Genomic DNA, 25,469 nt, shown 5'->3' with positions numbered 1-25,469 from the left:
TTTAGAAAATAACAGGTATATAACGAGGATTTTTAGGGTTTTAAAGGGTTTTCGTTCAAACATATAACAAAATTTATAAAAGTAAATTTTTAGAAAGGTGTTAACACCTGGCCCGCATATAATGTGTTAATTGCCTACTCGACGGAAGCAAATGTGAGATTTTAGAAATCAATTTTCTCATTTTTCAACGGCAACCGTCGCGCTGTGCGAGCGTAGAAAGTTCTCAGATTGACCGAATCGGGAAGCAATCCAGAAAAATGCGTCCCACCGTTCTCATTAATTAATCGCCGTCCCATTAGACCGGTGTTTAGACGCGTGACGGCATAATGTCCCCCGACGACGGCGGCCACGTGGCCATTGTTGCGGCCCCTGCGATCCGAAGTTACCAAAGGCTTGATCGCAAACACACTCGCCGCGAGCGAGCGTGCCCCGAAAAATGTGTCAACCGTCGGCGGGCGCGATTCGCGGTTAAATTCCAATTAGGATGGCCACTTGAGCACGTGATCAAACGTGCTCAAGATTTAACACTGAACCTACCAAGCAGTAATTACGGGAAGATCGAATTTATTTAGATCTCTTGCAATGTTTTCACTATAAAACTTGCTCCGATAATATAATTTATTCAGGCATTTTCCATGAAAGAGTCTCCAAAGTATGCAGAATTGCAAAATAAGGAAACGTGCATTTCGACCGCGGCAGGTTTAGCGTTAAAGGAGCGACCAGCTCTGACCGTTGTTACAACAATACTCCGGTCTACATCTACTATAATTGTCGCGGAGAACACGCCGGACAGATAAAAAAAAAACTAATACATTAAAGCATAACCGTTGGTCATCCTTAATCATTGAGTGGTAAATAAAGCTGTATAGTTCGGTGTCGTTTAATAACGGAGCGCGCTCCTGTTTAATAAAAAGCAGCCTAGGCTCCGCGAGACAGCCCCGACCCTCCGGCGAGTGTCCATAGAAATAACTTTGGGTCACACGACACCGAGCAAACAGTTTGACTTCGGGTTAATCGAATTAAACTGTTCCCTGGCAATCCACTGTAATAGAACGCCGGTAATATCATTCGCCCGGCTTCGCTAAAAATATCATTTGCCGATGGAAATATCGAGCGAATCTCTGGGACTCGCGAACCTTCAATTCCACGACGTTGATGGAAATTCTGAAAGAGTCTTTGAACAGAAACACGAATCGATTGGCTCTCGGCGAACTTACAGTTGTCACGTAGATGGACTCGCTTCACTCGATTCGTTTCCCCGATCTCGCAAAAACGTCCTATAAGCGTCCCAAAGATTGTTTTGGACCTTCGGAACGTCTTCAACCCTTATTTTGCATTAATGTAATATTCTACCATTCTATTATCTCATACCAAATAGTATTATCTGGATAATGCAATACTGACATATCTTTAAATGTATAAGTTTAAATGGCGTAGCTTTAAATGTATAACTTAAAAAAACATTTAAAAAACATTAGTCAATATACACTAATACAAAATTTAATGAATATAATATTTCACCACTTTCGAAAACTAAATTATTATTGGGAAAATAAAGCTTTAAATGCTTTCATCTTTAAACTTCATTATCTCGATATATCTCAGTATTGAATTAGAGCAGCGTTTCACTGGAAAAGGCTCGAATCGAAAGGATTAAAACGTCCAACAAACGTCCTACAAACGACATCCGAACGTCTCATGTTGCAAGCCTGATTCTAGATATTTCAATTAACACAGACAAAAATAACCTTTTAAAAGAACCTTTTTCCTGAAGTAACACAGATGCTAATTAATAGACCGCGAATTTTATGCATTTAAGGTAAAAATAGATAAGGGAAATATAAAAGAGCGAAGAGACATACAAAAAGTGTAAGAATATTTTTGCGTTACTTTCAATTTATTCAAATTATTAAGAGAAGAAATACATCCGTCTCCTGGTGTTTGCGAATGATAACTTTACGGTTTTGCATGACGAGACGGAGTCTACTAATTAGTAAATATTTTGTACGAGGATTTATCGGGCTTAGTAGCGAGAAAACGTGATATGGAGGTTCACGGAATTGCGATGGAACTCTTGAACGTATCAGAAACGGTAGCCAATATTAATGATCGTCGGTCAAAGCAATCGCGGGGCAAGTAACGGTGAAAGGGAGACAGAGAGAGACAGAGAGAGGGACCTAGAAACAAGAAACAGGGGAACGTAGCCGGGCAGAGGGCGCAAGGGGTGAGAATTGGTGCCACGTAACACTACTCGACGTCCCTAGAATTTGCTCTGCGGTCTGACTGCTCGTGCAGCTGCCCCCCGTCAATTGCGATAATTATTGTGCCAGTAAATACTCGGTAACCGTACGAACTAACGGGCTCGCGCGATCGACTGGATGTAATATACTCATAGTGTGGATACACTTATGCCAGCGATATAATTAAATGAACGGCCGACGTGTTGTTTTGACGTCCGTTGCGTCACGCGTCCCTGCAGGTCGGACGTGTATCGAATCGCTCCGACATTTAATCATTATTTCCTCTATTCGACTGCGGCTCGATTCGCCAGTGCTACAAATTTCGTGCACGCTGTTCGCGAATTCTCTCGAAAATTAATATTAAAAATAAAATGCCCGTACACACCGTTTCGATTTCTCCGAAGCATCAAAAGCATCAGCCACCTAAAAACACCTAATTCGACGAAATATAAAGAGAAAAAGCCTGATTTAACGCTAAACCTACCGCGGTCAAAGTGACCGCTTTCTTATTTTGCAATTCTGAAAAGTTCCGAGACTCTTTCGTGGAAAACGCTTGAATAAGTTATATTATTGGAGCAAGTTTTATAATAAAAACTTCACAAAATCTAAATAAATGTGGTCTTCTCACTTTTGTGAAGCAGTACATGCCAGTTAGTTTAACTGCTTGGTAGGTTTAGTGTTAAAAAAAAAAGAAAGTTAAGATGAAAAGGAATAAGAGTGCACATTTTTTACTGAATGTTGGATATAGTATTGAGAATGACTTATGGTGGATCTTTCTGAAACCACAGAACTTTCGGCGAGTTTTAGATTGGATTATTATTTTTACTGATCAGTTATTTTAATTGACAAAATATCTCTATGCTTGAAAACAAAGAAGTAGTAGCACAATTTTTTCAGTTACAAAATAACTGGTCTGTGGATCTTTGTGCAAAAATAAAAATTATTTTAATGAATTGTAAAGAACAGAAGTTTAATACGGGTGTACTTCTTCTCTTAATAATTCAAATTAAAGAGTGAGTAAGAACAATCTTATAGTCTTCTAATATCTTTAATGTTTGGTGTTTAACCTAGTTAATTTTAAGATAAATGCATAAAATGCATAGTATTCCAAAATAATTCTTCGAGTCAACTGCCCAAAAAAATTCTCCAAAATAACATTCCAAGATTATTCCGTAAAATAATTCTTCAACTATAAATCTCGGACAGCGCGGCGGATCATTTTTACAAATGTACCGTCGACAATATTTATAACAATTCTGAGCTTCGCTCGGCAATTTTTCAAAACGTATACTTCAAGGATATAATATAACAGCAACTTATTTTATTTTATTGCCGAAAATTCAGTAAGTAAATGAACGATTTAAATGCTGTGGGACAAAATCGACCTAGCCACCGCCTTGTCAGGGTTACAACAGTAACGTCTTCCTTTCGTGGCACAGTTCCTCGGCATAGGTCGCGCGCGAACTTATGGGAGTAATTTGCCCCGGTCGACGAAAGGAGTACAATTAGCGATAATTATCCGTAAGAGGTAAATGAGGGATTCGTAAAAAAGGAGGAAAACAGATGGGGAGTGGGTTGACCGTGTAACGAGCGGGGAACGGCAAGAAGAAAAGGGAGGAAGGGCGGTAGGCCAGGATAAGCCATCCGAATTGCCAGACAGCTTTTCAATTCCCCCTTGTTGGTGAACGTGTCGAGTGGGGCAGATCCCTGCTTTGTGAACAGACTCGCCAAAATCGCTCTCTGCCTCTCTGTCGCTCCGTCGCTCTGCCATGTCTCTCTTTCGCCTTCTGTCGTCGCTGCTGTGTGGGTAACATGTCGCCCGGGATAGATCCGTGACAAAAGTACACGTACAAGAGGAAACGGAAACCCGGTTACTGCATCCACGCGATACGCTCGCGCAAGTGTATTGCGGTAACTAAGTAATCCCCGAACGTTATTTGCAGTTATTTCTCGCTTCGGCAGGCCGGTCCGCCTTCGGAAAGGAACTGGGCGACCGGTATTTTCATTTTCGCGGGGCTCCTTTTCCCGGACTAACGCGAAATCCGCTCGGCGACAGTGCCTCAAACACAAAAGTAATATTTAGCGAAAACTGCAGGACACTGACAAAGGAACGTAATCTCTTACGAGAGTAGAGCTGGTACCGTCTCACTCGAGTTATATAAACTCATATAAAACAACTGCTTTTAATGCTCCGTAAATCTAGTTGTAATTTTGATAAATTGAAAATAATGTCGCAATATTATTAAATTTTTCTTATGCTTTCACAATTTTATACATATATATATATATATACTTCAATTATTCATTTTTGCTATGAAAGTGATAGAAGAGGTGACAGGAAGTAGCAAAAATTGTCATCCTCCACGCTGCACAGGGATAATGAAAATGCTAATCCTAATTCCTGCAGAGCAGAGCCCGCGGAGATATCCTTTTAAAAACATTACAATTTTTTAAACACATATCTGTGTTATAAAATCCAGGAATTTTACTATTTCTCACTCTCCCGCAGTATTCCGCTCAATTTTAATTTTACTTGCTGACGGTACAAATCAAATTCGATTCATCTACATTGCTCATAAAGTAGGAATTCCTATATATTTTTCAATCGCTGCTGCAGCAGTTCTGACGAGTTTAAGTAATATGTCTTCTGAAAAATCGAAAGAAATGCTTGCTGAAGTATAAATTAATTATTGCTGTAAATTACGTCGTATTTTACGATATTATATAGTAACAGGGTTTCATTTAGTACTAACAACAATAAAAAAGACACTAATTATGTACATTTTTATAAAATAAATCCAGAAATAGGGGCAGATTTTCAAACATGTCTGTATTTTAGTGCTCCCTCGCATTAGACCACGTAGTGAAACCTAACCTCGCTTTGCGAAAACAATAAAAAAAAACTTTTATTTTTATTTCATTGAAAACATTATGAAGTTACTAATTTTTGTCACGTAGAGAAACATTACTAAAGGCAGAAATATCTGTAAAATCGAGATACATATATTTTTAGCGTATTAAATAAAAATTAAAGTATTTAATGACAGCTTCGGCAATGAAAAAATTGGCTTAGAAGCTTGGAAATTGAGACATTTACCCTGTAGGAAGAAATGACTATAGTAAATTCTCCTTAATTGACGCTCGGATTGTGGGGAAGAGAAGATACGATTATTCAAGCCTTGCGGCTCGTTTTTATAGTTGTTGACAATCTGTAACTATAAAAAACGAGCCGCAAGGCTCGAATAATCGTATCTCCTCTTTCCAAATTGTCTATTTTTCTATACGATCTGAGCGTCAGTAGGGAGAATTTAATATACAGTGAAAAGTTCTGCGACTGAGAACGATGATGAAGCTACGTCCGCCATCTTGGTATTCGAACGGAAGAACGGCGACGGAGATAAAAGCGGAGCCGTTTGATGTATTCGAACTTGGCTCGAAATAAGGATCAGGCGATTATCGTTTTGTAATGCCGCTCTGGTCAATTAAGATCCTTTTGGCCGATCGTGATTAACGAACATCCGGCACCGCGACACTTTCGCGCGCCTCGGGTTTCCGTTAGAGGAGCACCAAGACACTCTCTACAGCGGGGCTCTTCCGCCATCCATTTAAATGCAATTAAATGCCGTCACGTAGAAGAGGAACGGAGACCGGGAAACGTTTAAATCAAACTCCTGGCTGGGTTTAGTTAGTTTCGACCGCAACTTTTAATTGCGCTTCGACCGTCTGGAGAGCCATTAGATTTTCGAAGGGGCCACCGTTCAACTTCTTTTATCCAGCCGTTCTTCCACCAACGGCAACGGAATTTTAAACGGGCCCATTAATCTGCTATCGAGGCCTCTGTACTTTCTTCTTCGCTGCTATAATCGTTGCGATTCATGGGACAAGTCTATCGTTTAACTGGAACCAAAAGATCGATCTTTCAGCTAAGTGCAATAATGATAAAATGAAGAACGCGATTAAGACATTCTTTTCTTCTATGATATCAACATTTTTTTTAAGAAATAATTACGGTCATTCGTCACTACGATTTATGAAACAAGTCGTATGTATATTTCGTCTAGGTTTAATAACGCAATCTTTACCTAGGTGTAAAAATGTGACTCGAAGAGTTGAGACATTTTCTTCTTTTAAGATTCCAACATTTTTCTGGAAAATTAATTACGGGCATTCATCACTGCGATTCACGAAACAAGTCTATCTTTTAGTAACGTCAAAAACCACAATTTTTTACTTAGATACAGCAACGATGAAATTAGGAATGTAATACGACGAGTTAAAACATTTTCTCCTGTTGTGGTTCACAATATTTTTCTGAGAAATCGATTAGGTTTAACTTTGTATAAATTTTCTTTTACGATTTTATATTTTTAGTTCAAAAGTGAATGAAAGATGTGGTCGAAATAAAAATCGAACTTCCCTCTCTGAGGTATCAATAATAACATTCAAAATGAGAATTTAATTTTAGTTGTTCTTTTAATATATAAATAAGTGCATGACACGTTAATGACATAAACGATTTATTTAGTGATACTATTAAGACCCTAGTTTATTGAATAATCAACACAACTTTTGTTGAAAAAAATGTTCGTTTAATTTGTCAGCTGTTTAGCATCTAGTTTATTCTTCTGATTTTCTGATAAATTAGCTGAATATACGACACAATTTCACGCCAAACGGATCGAAGTATAGCGTTTAACACAGAATCGAAATACGGCTTAATCCGTACTAAAGAACGATGACATTTCGCGTTTTGTCTCGCACGGTCATTAATTAAGGAGATCCAGTTGGCATTTTTAAGCACCGTTAAAGTTTCTCCCCGTGCCGAGGGAAATGCCAGCAGTTGACCTTATATACCCGTCGAGCCCTTCGGGACTCTGTGATTAAATCGACTGATATATCGCGCGATCTCGCCGCCATGTTTCGTAAAAGCTAACCCGGTAACATTTCCACCCCGAAGTTCCCTCTTCAAGCATCACGATGACCTCGTTCGAAATGAAAAACAAAATTCCACGTCGCACGCGCCGCCGCGCCGTCAACATAGTCGAATGAAACAAATGCTACACGGATTTTGCCGTAAGCAGACTGCGAATCTTCATGCGAAATAAAAATTGTGAAAGTTAAGTCGGAGAAAGATAATTTCGATGAAAATGTTTTTCTTCTTTTACAAATTACAATACGGTAGAACCTCGATTATCCGAACCAGTCGTGGAGAGTTAAATGTTCGGATAATGGAATAGTTACTTGGTCAGATGACTATCTGACATTTTTACTGCGTTGTATAATTAACTCAGTTGCCTCGTATCGTTTTAGATTGAATTGTTTATCATGTGGAATGGGTCGGAATAATTAACAAGACAGACATTGGCAAACCCCGATAATCGAGGTTCCACTGTAAACTGAAAATAATATAAGAATATCCTCGAATTCTTTTGAAGTTTTTACAATTTTGCATTCGATCTGTTCGTTTTTATCATAAATACATCAAATCAACAGTACGGTCATAAACAACGTAAATGCAACATTGTATACACCAAGAATATTGGTCCAATATAAAGTAAATTGCTTGAATGAAAAAGAAAATATAAAGTCATGGAAAAACGAACGGTAATGAAGAGTTAAGACGTCTTTCTCGTTTAACAATTTAGTAAATAATTTATATTTGCATAGATTATATTATTATATTAATATTTGCATAGATTAGAAAAAATACTGAAGCAAAGTAAAAATTTATTTCTTCTCTAATAATTGCAAGCAGCTCGAGGTTACATTAGTTACAGAATTCATGCATTTGTGACAAAGATGACCAGGTGAAATAGAAAATGTTAACGTTTAATATTAAACATTATTAGCATTTAACATTAAATATTATTAATATTTATGAACATATACATTGTTGTTATTTTTTCTGCTGGCTATTGAAATTACTAAGCGATTGAATAATTCTTCTTACTTGTTTAGATATTACGATAATTGTATAAAATTGTATGGACGACAGCAATCGAAAGAAACGAACATTCGCGTTCGACAGCTGGATAAATCGTTCGAGAGCTTTACGCGTTGAAAAATCGAAATTAACGGAAATCGTGCCGATCACCGCGAACATTATTCGCGGGCTCTCTCGGTCTCTCCGTTAGCATTTGTGAGATAAATTTGTTCGTAAACCCTCTTATTCGGACAGCTGTACTGTGAACACAGTAGCGGAGCTAACGAATTTCATCCGCGATGCACTGAAATTTCGACGCCTTTTCATGGACGCGGTTCCATTTATTTTTCGGAGGTGATCAATGCGCCGATTGCCGTTTTCCGTGTGCCTCGTGGCGCGTCGCGCGATTTCAAATTGATTGGAGCCTAGTGGAATGGAAAATTAGGGGGAACCGTGTTTCAAGGGAGCGAAAAAATTGCTCGGCATCCGGTGACGGTGTTTGAAATTTTAAATAGCCGCCGTCCATCGCTTATCCACTGCCCGAACCGGGAAAGTAAGGTATCCACCGCGGATTAGGCGTTCTTTAATCTTTCCCGGCCGGATTCGAGAGTTCCTTCCAACGAGACCGTGTGGACAATCGCGAGAGTTAACTACGACAACGACGCTTTAATCGCGTAGCACACCGACGACATGGCCGCGTGAATGTAACGCGATAAAGAGACCGAGATTTCGTGAAAATATTTTGAATGGTGCCCGACGGAAAGAGGGAGAATCTGGAGGAGTGGGGAAACGGAGGATGGAAGTCGAGTTGAATTCGAGATTGCTGGGCGGAGCTGGTCCGAGCTGACGATTGTAATTAAATCAACAGTCGCCGCCCACGCTTCCACGCAGCAGCCGAGCGAAGACTTGCGATGATGCTTTCCTTCGACCGTCGAGAATTCTGTTGCCGCAGCAAGTCGATACTTTTCCCAGCGATTTTTAAATGCGATCTAATTATTGCTCGTCTGACTCCCGACAGGCGCGTACGTGTACAGCGAATTCAATTAATGTTCGGACACCTTTTACAACGCGATGAATTTTCGAAAACTTGAACCGAGTTACTTGAACTTCTTTCACTAGTTTACAATCTTTGTTGTAGCTCCAAGTAAGGAAGTTGACAAAATCGTCATTTATCTATCTCTTTTTTCAACGGTAATTGTTCCAGAAATTTTTTCACTCGTCGTAAACCAATCAGTCTAACAGCTTAAACAGATTCAAGGCATTTGGTCTAATTTTAACTCAATGATCTCGAAGCTACGTTAACTTCAACCCTAACATATTTCTTACAAATGTACAGTACTTTGATTTTATATTATTTTTGTAGGTATCGCATGCTCATGAAATTGCACATGAAATATTTGGAACAATATTTTCTACTTAAAAAATCCCAAAGAATGAGCGTTAATGAAATTCATTTTCGTAAGCTGTACGAATTTGAAAGGATAATAAAAAAAGACGTGTTCTCTCATTAAATACCACTAAATACATAAATGAATGTAATAAAAGCATGAAGAATTGCATAAATGAATTTAAAAATATCTCATCAAAATTTTGCGTTAAAAAAGATGGATCAATTGTTTGCCATATTTAATTTCTTGCACGTTTATAGATATCAAATAACATCGCGGTGCCTAGAAACTGAAGAATCGATTTATTATTAGTCACCAATACGTTCACAAATATTTATGAACATTTAAAAACAGAATAACTTCGCAGAGAAGGTACAGAAAAATTGTGAAAATAATTCGACGAACGTGAGATCGATATGACGATGAATTTTTTCGTAGGATGTAATCGATCGACGCGTTAACAGGGCAGCTTAAATTGAAAAGATTCGAATTGTTATTGAAACAGAAGCAACAGGGGAAGGTAAATTCACGCTCGAGCGAGCCCTCGAATAAAGCTGACATTATAGACAGCATAATCAATTTCCCTGGCATAATTCCGCACCGCGGTATGAATTTGGTCAAGATCGGTCGACCGGAAGCGATTCAACTAACACGATTTTGCGTACTAACTTTGCACTCGACGAGTAGCTCGCACATCCAATCCGAACTTGCACAAATCGGGCTTACATCCCATTATTTTGACCCCAGTGTCTGCGGAATTGCTCTCGCCTTCGTTAATCTATACGATTCTTTTCGATTCACCCCAGAGTGCCCATGAATATTAAACTGCTGTTACAGTAAACCCAATCGACATTCCTCTACGGTAAATTCTGCGAAATAACAAAATAACGAAATTCTGTTTACAGAGCCTCGGGAGGTCACATGCGAACACTTCTCTAAAAATAGTTACGCGAAAGATCCTGTTGCGATCTCTCCCATTTTCGTTTCATGATAACAACAATAATAATAATAATGATAATATTTATTTGATCAAGGCCCAGAGGAAGCAAGTCCTTTTGTTGCGATAGCATGACATTAAGTCGCACACGTAACAAATTAAAAGAGATAGAGAAAAAAGTAAAGAGAATGAAACAGTAAAAGAAAAGATACAATAGAAGATAGTTTTATATTTTAGATTATAATAGCGGACCTTTTTGACAAAAACATGGTTGTGAATGAATTTCATATACTCTCAGTCCAAGTAGACTCAAGTGAATTGCAAGACATGGGAGATATCTGCAATATTTTGCCGTTCTTCAATTATTTTAATAAGCTGAAGTTAATACGCGAACGTACTTAATATCTTTTAATCTTCTCGCTATTTTATATTTCTCCATTCCATTTTTGTCGAAAATGCATAAAATCCACAATCACACTGTGGCTAAAAATGAAATTCTATTTAACCCTTAATCGCTACACCCTTAACTACTACACACTTAAAACTTACGTAATCACTATTAGCATTATTCCCTGATACCGCTAATGTTCATTGCGATATTGACATGAAGGTGTCAAATAAAAAATCAGACTTGTTCTTTATAATAATCGTTATATAATCGTTTTTTTTTATAGATTGTTCTTACTTTGCACATCACTAAAGAAAGTGTCAAAGCACGTGTATTAAAAACGATCCTTTCTTACAATTTTTCTTGCAACTATGAATAGGAATTATGAGTAATTAATTAGTAACGGTCTCACAGATCGCTATAATAGTGGTTGAGGATTAAAGACAAGACAAATTGATATGTGGCTAAGATACATCGCTATTCCCATTAAGTTTATGTTTGATAAGCAGCTTGCTGTTTACAAATAACTGCTGCTTTACACCATTTCTATGCAATTAATCTTTGACAATAATCCGCGTATATCAGTGTATACAACTTCCAATCCTCTTACAGATACATTGAATATATGTATATGTTATGTCATTATAACATATGATGTATATAAATTATCTAACGCAATGTAGATGCATTGAACTATTGAGATACATTGATATATTGATTTCTACAGGATTCATAGGTTCTCGGATGGTAATTGCGCCAAATTAAGCTCCCTCTCCGCGAATCTCCTGCCCCCTGAAGAAAAGCGTGGTACCATAGTAGAGAAACCACACGTTGAAAACCGATTCACACAGGTCGATCAAAATTTAATCCACGCGAGACGGGAACAAAGAGTTGGCCGTGTATCCTTCTGGTTTTCACGTGAATCCAGGGGTGGCCAGATGTCGAGGGTGGAACCGAAAGAAGAAAACGAACGCGTCCACTATGAAACATATCCATAATGGTCGGAACTTTTGCCGTTTCAGTAAAATCCATCGTGTACAGGAACGAACCAACGAACGAACCAACGAACGAACGAACGAACGAATGAACGAACCAACGAATCAGTTTCGCAGAGGGTGGAGAGTGTAGGCGGCGGGTGCCGGAGAGGGATGTTGGCGCACGCTACGATTGTTTCTCCGTAATCCTTTATTGGATCAACGGGGCTGAAACAATTGAGCGAGCCATAATGCGAGGATGGGCTGGCTGGTACAGAGGCAGACGAGCGTGTCGGGTTTTCGATCTGGCGATGCTGCCTGCCGCTGTGCTGGCCCGTGTGCAGGTCCTCGCCAACCTGGAAGCCTACGGGGGGTGGAGGGGTGGCGAGGATAGAGAGGAGATAGGGAGCACGGCAGAGATAGATAAGCGAGGCTGGGCTCCGATGATGGGGGCAGGAAAGGATTTCTACCTACTTTGCCGGATGAACGGAGTTACAAATGGGAGGACGCGGAACTCATCCGCAAGTGCAGATATTCATCCCCTGTACTACACCTTCTTCATACCCCCCCCCCCATACTCGCCTGTGTTTATTTAGATGTTTGTTGGGCAAATTTTACTGTTCGCGTTCTCGTCGCACCATCGACAGGGTCGTTGATCGGGCGTCGTCGTGGCCTGTTCATCCCCATATTCCATCTTCTTCGTCCCTTTCAATCTGAAATAGACGGTCGTTTATTATTACAGCTTTTTATTAGAATTATATTGCATTTTGATATTAGAAGGATGCAGTTATTAACCTGTCAACCGGGTATGACAAATATACTGCTCAAGAAAGTTGTAACACAGACGAATTTTGAATAAAAATTGGCGAACTACGACTGCAGATAACTCAGTGAAAAATTATGGTAGAATAATCATCTTTTCCTCAAATTAAAGTTTGAAACCTCTACTTTAAAATGTTGTTCCATAATTTCGAGTTCAACGTACCCTTACACTGCAACTTTTTAAATGAGAGGTTTACATTGAAAATTTCCGAATTTGACGATCTGCACGGACTTTGTAAAATTTTTGGAGGGGATGCCGTTTGCAGCTGAATGAAGTTCGATCGAAATTTAAAGGAAGAAAAACTCGGTCGCAATTGTTTTTCGCAAAGTTACAACACTCTGAAGTAGCGCTTGCATTTTATTCGAAATTTGTCTATTCTCTCATTTTTTGAGCAGCGTGTTTCGAAAATGTATTTGGAAATTTTTCAGTGTAATGTGTGGAGCGCATTACGCGACCACAGTTCTCACGGTTGTCGTTGCTATCTTCTTCTGCTCACGAAAAGTTTTGAAGAATCATCTTCTAACGATCCAAACGAAGGTGTAGGAAATTTTTAATAAATTTGTCTGCTGATCAGTTGGAAATAATTTGAGTGTTTTTCCCTCGAAAATTATGACCTACGTTGTCCGCTTATCAATTTATCCGATTTTCTTCAATTTTCGCGAGACTTTCCATCGTCTCGATTTCCGGGCAAATGGCGTCACGTACAGGCAATACAATAACCGGATGATCAGCTAAGATTCGCAGTGTGGATTTTCACGATCGTTCTCTTTTCCCGGTGTCCTCATCCCCTATTTTTCTAGCCAGGGATCTATCTTTCGGACGATTTACCCACGGGAACACGCGAGGACGCCCAAAAAACGTCTAGGATTTGTTGCTTCTACGAGGCGCACGTTTTGGCGCTACTTTTCCCGGATAAGACCGAGTTATTTATCTTTCCTTTTTGTACGTGGCCGATGTCTCAGAGGATCCCTCCCTCCACTTGATATCAACAGGACAACTGAAACCTAGCAATAATTTTCTCCTGTTTGTTAAGAATATTTCAAACTCATTTTTTTATTCATTTATCTAAAAATTCGTGCAATTGTTTCGGCGAATTGTCGTGTTGTCGTTAGATATTGATACAGTGCAAGCGGTGTTTCAATAATTACTCTTCTACATTTTGTTGCTTGGAAGTCTCAGTAAACAATTCTTTGCCAAGGAACTTTCAGAAACAAATTTGTCCACGTAAGAAGTTGATAAAGGTTAAATTAAACAGGGTTACGTAAAATGAACTATGTTAACCCTTAACTGGTACTACGATTTTTACCGAATTAATTGATGCAATGGTTTGTGATAGAATCTGAATAAAAGCACAAAATATTAAATTAATTCCAGATAAACCACCCTATTTTATTCCATTCATAGTTAGTGTATAAAATAATACAAGCGTAGAAAATTAATCCTCTTCTGCAAAATGAAATAGAAATACAATGTTAGGATCACTCGTGTTCATATCAAAGTTAATGGTTAATAAAAATGTTCTCCGGATACATGAAAAGAATTGTTTCGAGAGAACTGTGTTTGATTAATTAATTTGAATTAACTTGTTAAGCAAAACGTTCACTAAATGAATCAAGAGAGTCGCAAATCTGTCACGGAAAGTAGAAATCCTGTTATACAAAAATGAGTAAATTTAAATTAACGCTAAAACTACCAACCAGTCAAAATGACTGGTTTCTAATTTTTTCTTTCACAATTCCTGATATTATGAAAATGTTTCTATGAGAAATTATTAGATAAACTTTTTTATTCGATTTTATATTTTTATTTTATACAATAGTCGTGTTTAGGGTTCGGTAGTTCTAGTGTCAACGACGAGTTCCAATCATTAAAATACCTGCACTAAAAAAAAGGAACCGAATCATATACGACAAAGCAGTGCAGAAAAATAAATATGAAACGCTGATCCGATGTACAATACCGTTTCGGTACTGAACAATGTACAAACACGAAGGGGTGGGCTTGTCGAAGAGGATGTTAGTTGCGACATTAATTCTCCTTAGTTTTGAAGCATACGGAGCTGAGTTACACGGCTCACCGTGTTTAATCAATCCGTCGCGAGGAGCGAATTCACCGCTAGGATCATAATGGTAATGCGTCGAGGTTGCACGGATATTATCAGCGACATATGTGGCGAACGTAAGGATGTCTATCGGGGTATCTTTCTCCATCGAACACCTGCTCGATGGCGAATGCATTCTCAAACCGCGTACCCTATCCATCGCGATCCTATCTGCTCGATGTTCATGGTCGATGTTGACTTTCATAATTCATCGACTGTATTCTTTTTCTAGGAATAAATAACATGTACGCACGGTTTGTCAGTGTACCGCGAGTTCCGTCGTTTTAGATCAATTAGCTGCGAATATTTCTTTCTCAATGTGAATCGAAATTTTGAATATAATTGAGTAATGGTTTGAGATATTTTAGGTAGATACTTAAAAACTATTTAGACCAGAGTGACTGTAAATTTTTATTTAACCGTTGAGCTATCTTAAATATTAGTTAAAACTATGCAGACTGGATTGATCGTACATTGTTATTCAACTGTTTTTATTCAATTGATTAATAGTACAAGATATATTAAAGGCTAGTTAAAAACCATTTAGACCAGGACGACTGTAAGTTTTTATTTAATTGTTGAGCTATTTTGAAAGTTATTTACATCTATTTAGAGACTAGATCTGCTGAAAATTTGTATGCAACTGGAACACATATAATTTTGAATACGATTGATTAATAGTCCGAGGTATTTTTAATTTGATGGAACTATACACGTTAAATAGTAAATATTCTCCAGATCGAGTCGATCGAAAATTACTTACAATTAATTAATTAATTAAAACCTCGACTATATTTTCGCTATAAATTTCGCTCCACTTCCTCACAGAAATAATCGAAAACCACTGTCATGCATTTCTAAAGTAAATTAAGTAAAGTTCCAGGACGGCTCCAACGTACTCAAAATATTAAAATAGAACGCTACGCTATTCATTCAGCGAGTTTTTATAAATTTATAATACTTACATATACCTTCAAAACGCGAGGCAAGCATTTACATAAACAATAATTAAGAAATTACTTAATTCATTATCAATGTAAAGAGTATCTCCGGCAAGTAAATTCTATCTATCTGTTGTGTTAAAACATTCTCAATGAGAGCCAAAGTATGTGTAACTTCGTAAAAATCACCATCGAAAATAGTAAGTTTGCACAAACAAAGTCTAGCAATAAACCAAGAGAACTTGTCAAATATATTTTCCCCGCCGATAAATATAGTAAACGTGTTCTTTGAAACGTACACGATCATTTCCGGCGTAGCAGCCATCTAACTACCACTGGCATAATGCCGTTGTAACACGTGAATACGCAGCCTGCACATGTATAGCACTGTGTATAGCGTTTGTTCCATTTGTTCGATTAAAAACAGAAACACTCTGGCATTTCTCCTGAAGAAGAATTAAGGCTGCGGACTGTACGTCCGTGGCGGCCATTAACACCGATATAGTGCGCTGTTAACAGCGGTGACCAATCTCTCGCGGGTAACAAAGTAAATGTAATCGGCGTAGCTTTTGTACAACGTTACGTGACAATACGTATAATCATAGTAGCGGGCCGGTATGAATATTTCATTTGCGGCGGTCGGAAGCGTCACGCTTGGCAATCGGCTTTGCCGAGCCACTTCGAGGACCCGTATCTCGAATCGTGCATCTCCGCGATTCCATCGACATCGCCGCGCGAGGCTCGGGGATAGAAATTACGTTCGATCAACAATTTCCAGTGTCAAATCGCTTTTGCAACAGATAACACCCTGCCCGATCTGCACACGGCAGAAATATACATCAGAAACTCTCCATCGGAACACCAGGCTGTCAATTTCGAAGTAAATTGGATGGGAAATTATTGTCTCATTAAACACTGCACCGAGCCGCTTTGTTTCATAATTAACCCTTTCTGCTAAATTGTTACGTCACGTTCCAAAAGTATTTTTATCAAGGTTGTTCGTATTTTAATGAACTGTTCGAGGTGTAACTGTTGTATGAGAGTCATAACGTTTAATTTCGTATACATAAAATGTATTAAGTCGAAAACTATTTCGAATTCAGCGTGTTAAAATGGCTTCGAATGCGAAGGATTGATTAATTATACGGTACAGAAAATCGAATCCACAAGGAACTACTATTAAATGAAGCATTTTTGTAGGATTTTACGAAATTTGTTCTTTAAATGAACAATTTTTGTGGGATTTTATGAAGTTTGTTCTTCAAGTGAACAATTTTTCTAGATTTTTATAAAACATGTTCTTTAAGTGACAAACTCTGTTCATCCGTTTTTAATATAACTCGATGCCTAACATGTTTTATTTCGATAAAAGGAAACTTGATTGTTCGATTCAAACAGTAATTTTATTAAGCGAGATACGCACCATCTAATCCCACGCGTTTTCGCTAAAGTGTTCTTAACTAAGAAATATTAGTTAATATTAATAATAATTAAAATTAACAATAAGTTTATTGTTAGATAAGATTGATAAGAAGTTCCACATCTCGTATAATCAACAGATAATACGCGAATAAAATATTGCATTATCTATCGAGTTGTTCGACGATAAAGAACTTTTGGAACGGCAAGCAAAACGCGGACGTACAATTAGATTAATTGGCTCCTGAGTCATCCATACACGTCTCTACGCTGTCGATTATTTGACGCAACAATCGGACTAAAAATTTCATCGGACTTTCAACAAAAATATAACTTAATAAGCTTATGATCATTTATAATTGTCTTGATCAATTTTCGTTCGATATTTTTTACTTCTGCTACACGCGTTAGTTTTTCAATGGGCTTTAAAGAACATCTTAATGGACTTTTTGAGAACATTTGAATTAATTGTCAGAAACTAAGTAATCAAATGATATCTATACTCTGGGTCCCAATGGACCCGAGCCCTGCCGTCCGAACGTTAAAACCGTAATTTTGATGACGTTGGACTTGTAATTTAGAGGACATCGTGAAGGTAGCGATGTTCTATATAAGGTGTACACCTTTAAAAATGCATCCTCGCGTGCCGATTCCTCGACATTTTTACTTTTCGCAAGTCACGGAAGCCCGGACGGACGGTGATTTTTAAATAACATCCGTCACGCGCCACATTCAGGAAATTTGATTTAATCGGTGGATCTTATCGAGGTAGATCGATGGGACGGGGAGGAGACTACCTGCACCGAGCAGGCAATGCATTTATATTATGTTTGCGAAATAATATCAAACGATACCGGTAATATATCTGAATTACATAATTTATCAAAAAGATCCTCGTTGAGATTCATACTCTAAAGTTCCTTTGTCAAGCTCTGTTGTATTAAAGAGTTTAACAATTTATTAATTCATATCATCATATTCATAGAATAATTTTATCCTTTTATTTAGCTAGACATCGCCGTAAATGTCTGAAGTGTTACATTTAGTTTTGGATTATTGAATCTGCGTTTCGCTCTTTTAGTAATTATTATTTAGACATACAATAGATTGCCATAAGTAGACTGCAGATTGTTATGCTAAATAAACATCGTCTGCATTAATTGCAAGAAAAAGAAACAAAATAGAAAGTCTCACTGTCTTTATTGGCATTTTTCAATTCTTTTAATCTTTCTACTACAATAGAGTCTCGGTTAACCGAACTAGATTTTTCCCGATCTCTATTATTTAGATTTTAGATTATTCCAAGTATATATATACATATATATATATATAATAACGATAAAATTATAGAAGGACCTCGATTAAACCTTGATTTATCATTTTATACTATTGTATTAATAATTCATCGAAAATAAAAGCAAATGAACTATCAATTTTGAATTCGGAGAATCGAAGTTAAACTGTTAGTTTTTCATTTCATAAGTATCCGAACCTATGGCACCTAGTTTGAAAAAATGAACACCTTGATGGGCGCTTCCAATCTGTTTGTTTAACTAACCGTTTGTATTTAACTAACCTGTATATTTGACTAAAGTATCACGACTAGAGTTTTAGGATAGTAAATCTGTGTTTCACTCTTTTCGTGCGTCCATTTCAGGAGAAATTGTTTGGCAGGATACTCTTCAAATATTTAAAATACGATGACCAGTTTTTCGGATTGAAAGAATCACAGATTTAATATTCTCTCATTTCGTTTGACGTTGGCGCAGTGCAATGTTTTCACGATATTTTCGAGTACGAGCTGAATCGCAGCATAAGCCAAGATCAAAAACGCAAGATTACAAAAGTCGAATTACAGATTTTATGGTCAAAATCCATCCAACACACTTCGAATGTTTGTGAAAACATTCAGTAACAAACAGTATGCCCCGTCATACCACATTTAATAAAATGAAAACATTTGGAAGAGTCGAACACACATTGAAATTTCTGTAATTTTGCTAAATGGAGACGTTTACAAACAGATATACATAATACGTGTGTTCGTGTATCTGTACATTATACACTTGATTTTTAAACATAAAATCTGTATTTAAATCCTTTGATGAATTTCGCTGAATCACGTTGAATAACTTCTCCTAAATAGTCGGTCACAATTCATAACTTCGTACCGTTTTTATATGTTACCGTTTTAATATGTTATCAAAAGTACGAAATTCATCATGGAAAATCAGACACTGCTCTGGCATAAGCAATGTTTTTAAAATATAGATAGTCAATATAAAATTTAATATGACGATCTTAATTTCAACGGTTTCGGATGTCACACTAGACGTCTTACTTGAAGTCGTGGATCTTTTCAAAGTAGATCTTTCGATAACTATCACAATTTTGTCTCTGACGTTTTATTATAATCAGACTGCGGATTTTATGAATTTATGGCAAAAATGAATGGATGGAATACAATCCTCTAAAATCCTGAACAAATTCTAAAAATACTGTCATATTTATTTTGACATATTAACACAGAAACATTTTATTTTGCAATGAAGATCCGCAGTCTAATTATAATACAACGATTTAATGAAAGATTTAATTAAACACTTAATCAAACAATATTTTGCATCGCTTATATGTGCAAACTTCGTCTTTACAATATTGTATATTTTAATGGTAGAATGTTTTACAAATATTGTCTTTACTTTACTTTACACTTTAGCTTGACACATTAAAGGTAATGCCATCTTTAAGATACTTCGAATGCGAAAGAATTCGTCAACATTGACGGTTCATATATTATTAACCATTCACGATACATTAAAATTTCAAATAGCATATGATGCTTTATAGTTAAAAATACTCGACTAATATACTCGACTCAAAAATAGCATTTTGGCCAACTCTTTTGGTAAAGATTCCACCGTGCGTTGTCGGTAAGATTTTTCTTCGAACATCGAAAGCGCGATGCCCGGTTTCAGAGCATAAAATCTTCGTTCCAGTTTATCAATTGTTGCGACACTAGAATGAGACTGTAGGAATAATTTTCGATGGCGAATAGTTTGCCAGCATATCGCGGAAGTGAATTCCCATTGACTTCCGCGTCCCTGCATAATTCACGGGAATCGATCGGCGCGTAGCCGAGGGATTAAATTAATTTAAGTAATTTCACGATTGCTATCGGCGGGAACATTAAATAAGGCGCCCCGCCTCCCACAGGTGCCCGCGTTTAGATTGTAGATTGCCATGTCAAGCAAACCGACGCGACGTTGGTCACAACACATCGGCAGGATTGTGGCCATCGTTGCATAACTGAGTGGTTATTCATGATGATTGGATGGCCGTCCATTTTACCGGGTCTTGCTCGTACGGTCATTAGGTGCAAAGGCAGTTCCGAGTTCTCGGCATGATCGCTTTACACCGGACTCGTACGAAATTAGCGGAATTACAGTGTCTCCAGAAATTCTGGATTGACGTTGACCGAAAAAAATGGTGACATTTTGCTCGGAAATGGTACGCATTGGAACGGCTGTAAAAACATCGGAGAATTTTTCTCGCGACTTATCTTGGCATAGATTTGAAGATTGAAGCCTCCTCTTTACAATGACCTCCTGAACTTTGAGGTATGATTTTTTATTAATCACTTTATAGTGCTCTGAATGGGGAAGGTGTACTTTACAGTAATACAATACTGATAATACAAACCTGTTCCTCGTTTCTAGTTCACAGAACGAGTACAAAAAAATCGTGCAGCCAGCTTCGACAAGTCGTTGTACAAAGGAAATTTCAATTTTCAAATCAATGGCAAACTCAATCGCGAGAAAAATTGTCCAATCTTTTTAGAGACGTTTCAATTTGCAGTATTTTCGAGTAAAATTATGTCTCCAGATATCCGCCTGCTGTATCTCATAAAGGCATGCCAGGGAAAGATGAACGTTACATAGTAAAAGTAGATGATTCAAGCTTTAAAATGAGTCCGGGTTTATTGTTGAGCGACTCATTTTCACGAAATTATGACAGTGGAAATGTCGTCAATTCGTTGAAATTAGGAAGAGTGAGCAGAGACTTTCTAGAGTTATACAATTTCCGGTTGTTCAAAAAATCAGTAATTGGATACTGAACGGCAGAATGTGATCTGTTGTAGGAACGAGAGGCTGAGAAGATTGCGGAGGAGGCGGCGGCCATGCGAGACGTCAAACCGGAAATACAATCCCAGAGAAGTCCTGACAATTGGCAGGGAAATAATTTCTATCGACATCTGAGCGCGCTGAAGGGTAACGCATAATTATACTGTTAATTATACACTAGCAATTTCTTATTAAAGGTGCCACATTGTTCACACACGGATCACGCGAATCTTTGCCTAGATTCATAAATTCACTTTTATTCTGATACATTCGAAGAAATTGTATTCGACTAAAACTTTTAGAACGCGAAAAAGTTAATTATTTAATCAATCAGTTTCGATTTTATACATTAACTTACTTTGATTTTGTGAGAACCTGCGAAGTTCGCCTCTCAATCTGTTAAAAGTGTTAACAAAAGAGCATACTAAATTTCTAACTGGAAAATAGCACAAAATATTGTGAAGATGAAATTATTTACTTAATTATCCGCTTACTGTTAGTGAAATGTATTAATCTTTATTGTTAGAAATTTTTTGAACAGTCTGTTCGAGTTAGTTGTTCCAATAATACGAATATAATATTCATTATCGAACATTGAATGGGAAAATGCAACACTTCAATTCAATTTTCTATAACCCCTTAGTTGTGTAGACCAATTTTATAGACCGAGGTACAGATTTTATCCTGAAATTATTACAAAATCGCTGACATATATGTATACATTTCACAGAAATTTTTATTGGAAGATAGTAAAACGAATATTCTTATCATAAGAAGAATATATTTGTTGTCACGAATATATTTGTTATAAGATGAACACATTTAATATGACAAATATATTTGTTATAAGATGAATATATTTGTTATAAAACGAATATATTTAGTATAAGATAAATATATTTGGTGTAAGATGAATATATATATTTCTTATAAGATGAATATATTTGTTATGAAGAACATACTTGTTATAAGATAAACATATTTGTTCTGTCGAACACGTTTATTACAAGACGAAAATAGTCATTCCTCGCGAATAAGTACACTGATGGTTTATATCTAAGGGGTTAACAGGCACAGTTGTCATTACGACCCTGTTCAGTGTTTTCTCCGACAATTGATAGCTGTAATTAAAAGGACGTATATGCGAGCCGACGATACGTCCGATCGGAAATTTTGTCGAAATTTTGTCGGAAATAATTACCATACGGACCGCAATGGAAATGGTAAACGTCGCTTAGTTAGCGGTTAATTCCCCGGCATTTCTGACCATGCCGACCTAATATTAGTAATTAGTAATTAGCGTGGCACGAGTGGGGTTCACGGGGAGATCGGAGTTTCAATTAATTGGAGTAATTAGTCGCGACCGGAGTGTTAACTGAAAACGGAGGGTTACCTTGATATCAGACAGAGTGGGTGGGTCTTAGAGCTTGTAATAATGCGAAAAGGGGTTGCGGACGGACTCCTCACTGTGAGGAGGCGTGATTCTATGGGACGCTTGCGCGTTTATGCCCACCAGGATTCGAGTATGCTGCGAAAATGGTTTGAACTTGCAAACGCGTCCCTTTGTCGTTGCATCTCCTTTGACTCCGGTCGCCGTTTATTCAATGGCGATGCGCATACGTTGCCTGCAATCCCATAATTAATATCGATAATTCGCTGGGAATTGAAAGCCAAAATAATCTGACAAACGTAGTATTGTAGAAAGAATATTTTATGTAGGTCAACCCTTTATATGTTCGACCGTAATATCGATCTTTCAGTGTACATTTCTTAAGCTGTTCATTAATTAGCTTCCAAAATTGCTGGATTATGAATTTTAATAAATAATATAGTAAATGAAATTGGCTTTCCTATTCATTGTTGAATTGCAAAGAATTGGAAAATTCTTTGAGAAAACGCTGTGAAGGAATAAATATTAATTTATATAGCTCAAGCTTCTTCAAATTACTGGATTGTGCATTTTATTAAAATGATGTAATAAACAAAATTGGCCGATATATATATATATATATGTAAAGAGCAGGCTGATAAAAATATTTTTATACTATTCGGTTTGGATCCTGGTTTAAGCCTTACGAATTTTTGTAACAGCTTAAGTTATACAATTATTAGTATACAAAAATTAATAAACAATATTAGCTAATAACTACAGAGAAAAGTATTTTACTAAGATAGAAAAAATTGTTGAAAATATAGTTTTGTATAATTTCAGTCTGGTGAATTGTCTTTTCGATTTTCCAGAAGGAAGTTTTTAAAAGGAAATATGAATCATAATAGTAATTAAAAATTTTAGTAAGCAGACTTATTAATTTCATTTCCCAAAATTATTTAATCGAACAAAACAACTGTTTTTATTAGATAAAAATCTTCTATATTCCGTAGATTATTCGTCCACTTGTCAGGCTAATTAGAATCGATTACCGTGTAAACACAAAAAGCACTGATTTACTCGCGGCGTTAATATGCTCGAAGAATCCCGAATTCGCGGGCGAATCCGCCGAGGCCGATTCTTCTGGCACAAAGATACCAGTTTGCCGGTCGAAAAATCGATCATGACTCTCCTTTAATCATCGTGAATCCAGCGTGCCCGCTAATCTTTTCGTTCATTTCGTTTCCGGCCCGGCCCCGGTTCATTACTCATCCAATTTAAATGAACAAACGAAACGGTTTTTACTCGATTTTGTTTGTCTCGTCTGAATGGCCGGCGAATTTTGTTAATTTTCAACAATGATGATTGCAGGAAACGAACCGACGGAGAGAACGGGAACGGATTGTTCGGCCTGCCATTCACGCGGAATATTTTACGGGCAGATTCACAGTCCGTCTGCGTCCACTAATTAATCGGCGCGGCGAAATATCACAGCGAGAGAGAATGAGAGAGTGAAAGAGAGCGAGAGAAAGCGAGAGAGCGAACGAGAGAGAGAGAGAGAGAAAACAAGAAACGACGAGAGAAATATTGAGAAATCGTGGGTGACCGATCAAGGTAGAGAATCAAATGCGAAAAGACATCGTACCGGCTGGCTATTTGCTAAGCACGATGATGAAGATAAATAATAATCTATCTCTCGTGTCACGTGAATGCGGATCTGTTGCAAACAGAGCATTGTCGACGCATCGTCTAATTCAATTTCCGTGGACTCGAAACTGATACAAATATTTTCTACAATTTGCGGCTCGATGGTTGTTTCAATACTCGATAACAATTTGTTTCCTTGTTTCATATTGTTCATACCACTGGTAATAAATTGTAGAACCATTTAAAGAATAAGATTCGGATTTTTAACTAGTTTAATTGTAATATTTGTATCGTAAGTAACGCATATCGTTGTTATGATTCAATACTGAGACAATTGGGTAAAAAAACGTGATTTGGAGATATTCTACTATTTCATACCAAATAGTATTGTCTAGATTAAATGTATTTTACTTTTATTACTTCTTATTGTTATCAATACCTTTGAGAATTTTGGTACAATAGTAGTATAACTATCAGAAACCAGGTTACGATTCCTAATATCTACGAAGCATGGATAATGATAACTTCAATATATTATACATTAGTAGGAAATTTAGTGAAAACAATATATCACTATTTTCGAAAATCAAATTATTATTGGTAAAATAAAACTTTAAATGCTTTTTTCTTTAAACTTCATTATTTATACGGTATCTCAATATTGACTCAGAGCAGCGATATATTGAATAAATGACTCATAAATGTATCTCTATTTCGACTAATTTCCACGAATTTCGATGGCCCAATAAGAAGCTGCTCATTTCTCACAGCTCTACATTTCCAAATCGACTAGGTTACTGCAATTCCCTATAACGTTCTCCGAGTTCGCTTAGTCGGTAGCAAACCACAGACCCTCTTAATGCATCGTTTAATCTGAAACTCGAACAACAGAACCGGGCGTTTCTCCGGCGTCTGTTGGATACGAGTTTATCGAGCGTCTGGATTTCAGATTTGCCGCATTCATGGAGCACACGCAGAGACAAAACTGTAAAATAAGAAGGTTGTTCGATCGTTAGACGATTCAACTTGGGCGAACGGTTCGCCGAAGGAAACCGTTCTCGTCGTGTCGTCGCACGAACGCGTTGGCCAGCCGATTACCGTGAAATCGCTCGACGAGTGCTCGACGGCACTCGAGCGAGAAGATAAATGTTTCCGCGGGTGTAATTATCGGACAGGTAAACGCGCGGTAATTATT

The 25,469-nt window shown here is 37.4% G+C and overlaps 1 protein-coding gene across 1 annotated transcript in view; it reads left to right on the top strand.

The window, feature by feature from the left end:
• The window catches only part of fuss (SKI family transcriptional corepressor fussel), a 42,275-nt gene extending 16,806 nt beyond the window's left edge, over positions 1 to 25,469 (top strand). Inside the window, exons 6-7 of the mRNA XM_033479677.2 lie at positions 21,276 to 21,405; positions 23,999 to 25,469. Coding sequence (XP_033335568.1) covers positions 21,276 to 21,405; positions 23,999 to 24,099 — 231 coding nt within the window. The 3' untranslated portion in view covers positions 24,100 to 25,469. The remainder of the gene's footprint in view (positions 1 to 21,275; positions 21,406 to 23,998) is intronic.

Source organism: Megalopta genalis, chromosome 6, assembly GCF_051020955.1.
Source record: "Megalopta genalis isolate 19385.01 chromosome 6, iyMegGena1_principal, whole genome shotgun sequence".
Lineage (NCBI taxonomy): Eukaryota > Metazoa > Arthropoda > Insecta > Hymenoptera > Halictidae > Megalopta > Megalopta genalis.
This window is presented reverse-complemented; position numbering and strand designations above follow the sequence as displayed.